Here is a 2,000-nt window from a genome sequence, read left to right on the forward strand (position 1 = left end):
TTTTATGAATTTCTCTGGGTAATCCTCGCCAGCATAGTGCTCCCAATAAGCAAGGCTGATGATCGAAAGTTAAATTGAATCGGACGTTTATTTACTACACGACGCAAGAATTCAATGTTTTGAAATAATTCATGGGCTGCTGTGTCTTGTGGGGGGTGTATGCGCAAGTTGTGCGCATTGGCGGGGGTTGCTCTTTTTTTTTTTTTGTTTACCGAACATATTCTTTTGTGTCTATCGAAGTGTTAGCTTCAATGTGGGAGAATACTGAATGCTCCCCGGCCAACGGGGGTTTCGTGTTACCACAAACGGGTTTGCCACCAGCAGACGGGGCTGCGAGGGTCAAACGAAAGAGGAAGAAGAACGGGAAGAGGGCAGTTTATGACCAGTATCTTGCGTTCTCTGGTAGTGAGTGCTCTACTGAATCAAGCGATGGTGTGGGCGAGTTTCTGGATGCGTACGAGTTGGAGGAGTTTGAGCCTGGCATGGACATTAATATTCTTATTCAGCAAACTGTGCAGAATGTCGCTCAGAGTGTCAGCTTGGAGGATTCTGACGGCCTGTCGCAGTTTGGTGATTACGAGTTGATATGCTTTGCCGCGGCGGTGAAGCATAGCAACTCCATTCTTTCACTTCAGATAAGGTATCTTGACGTTTCCGACACGTCACTCGTGCCACTTTGTCGCGCGTTGGAGAGTCATCCCTGCATTAGGGCATTAGATCTATCTGGTACGCGAGGTGGAAACGCCACTATCAAGGCCGTGCTTCGTCTTTTCTGTACCAACCCAAATATTCTATTCGTGCGGTTGGACGACACGATGGTGGCTTCCCATGATGCTGGCGAAATGGAGCTTGCAAATGCATGAATTGTGTTTACATTTGTGGTGCTTTTCTGTACAATTTTATTTATTGCCGCCTTTTTTTTTGTGTTGCCTTTGCTAATCCTTTTTATTATTATTATGCTAATAAAAAAAAAAAAAAAGATGCTGCGACAGTTATGACTGTATATGTGTTTGTTTTGGGTGGAGTCGGATATAACGCATTTTTTTGTTTCTTTTGTCTTGTTATTATTCTTATTGTATGAATACCCTTTTTTTTTCATGATGTTGATGAAATATTTTATTTCATTTTTTGTGCTTTGAGGGAAAAGATTTGCTGTAATGATGATGATGAGTATTATTGCTATTGTTATTGTCATTTTTATTGGTCTATGACCGTGATAAGTGGGAGATGTTTGACAGGCGGATGAAGAAAATGGGGGTAAATCAATTGAGCAGTATAATAAATGTGGGTAAGCTGGCGACACATTCTGCATATGAATTAATGGGAAAACAATGAGAGCAGCAGAACAACAAATAAATGAATCCCCCAAAAGGTCCATAAAACATATATTTTTTTTGTTTTGTGTGTCGTGTCTGGAAAGTTTTGCCTTGAATAGTTTTATCAGAAGTTTATGACAAAGTGTGTAAATAGACGGGGATGAGTAGATAACAGCGCGGGTAGGTTAACTTTTTTTGCTTGTTGATTGTTAACCCGATTGCTGTTTCCAAAAAAAAAGTGAAAGCGCGTTGTAAGATGGTGTGTGCGGTGTTGTTGTTTTTTTTTCGTTTCTTCCCCAAACTAATACCTGCCATGATCCTCCGCGCGGAGGAGCCTGGTGGCTGCAGGGCCCTAAAGACCGCCACTTCGTCGGTTCACAGCGGGAGCCCAGTTATCATCGCCTGTACTTCATGCACTTATTTGGGTATTTGTGTGTGTGTGTAATGACTGTGGGATAATATTATGGTGACTGTGACTGCGTGTGTGTGTGTGTGCCGCATATGCGGAACTAACGTTGCGATCTCCCATTATGGGACCTTCTTGTGGGATATATACCTGGGTTCCACGCTGGTGCCCATTATATGCGGTGGCTGGCCGCTGCCGTGTGGAGTCCGCGTTGCAAATGTAGGGAAGCACCATATAACTTTTGTTTACGTCAGTTCCCCACCCACTCATTTCTAGCC

At 43.2% G+C, this 2,000-nt stretch overlaps 2 protein-coding genes across 2 annotated transcripts in view, besides 2 other annotated features; both read left to right on the plus strand.

Moving 5' to 3' along the window:
- Nucleotides 1-78, plus strand: part of TraAM80_09239 (uncharacterized protein) — a gene marked incomplete at both ends in the record, with an annotated part of 300 nt that extends 222 nt beyond the window's left edge. Inside the window, one exon of the mRNA XM_029385933.1 lies at nucleotides 1-78. This exon is cut by the window's left edge and continues 222 nt beyond it. Within this exon, the coding sequence (XP_029234275.1) occupies nucleotides 1-78 (78 nt within the window).
- A 173-nt stretch (nucleotides 79-251) lies between these two features.
- TraAM80_09240 (uncharacterized protein) lies at nucleotides 252-863 on the plus strand (the record flags this gene model as incomplete). The annotated part of the gene is made up of 1 exon (XM_029385934.1): nucleotides 252-863. One exon carries the CDS (start codon nucleotides 252-254, stop codon nucleotides 861-863), a length of 612 nt encoding a protein of 203 aa, XP_029234276.1.
- A 294-nt stretch (nucleotides 864-1,157) lies between these two features.
- Nucleotides 1,158-1,202: a microsatellite.
- Nucleotides 1,203-1,738: 536 nt separating this feature from the next.
- Nucleotides 1,739-1,811: a microsatellite.
- Nucleotides 1,812-2,000: the final 189 nt, after the last annotated feature.

This window comes from Trypanosoma rangeli (genome assembly GCF_003719475.1).
Source record: "Trypanosoma rangeli strain AM80 chromosome Unknown Tra_15.4_contig_00539, whole genome shotgun sequence".
NCBI lineage: Eukaryota > Euglenozoa > Kinetoplastea > Trypanosomatida > Trypanosomatidae > Trypanosoma > Trypanosoma rangeli.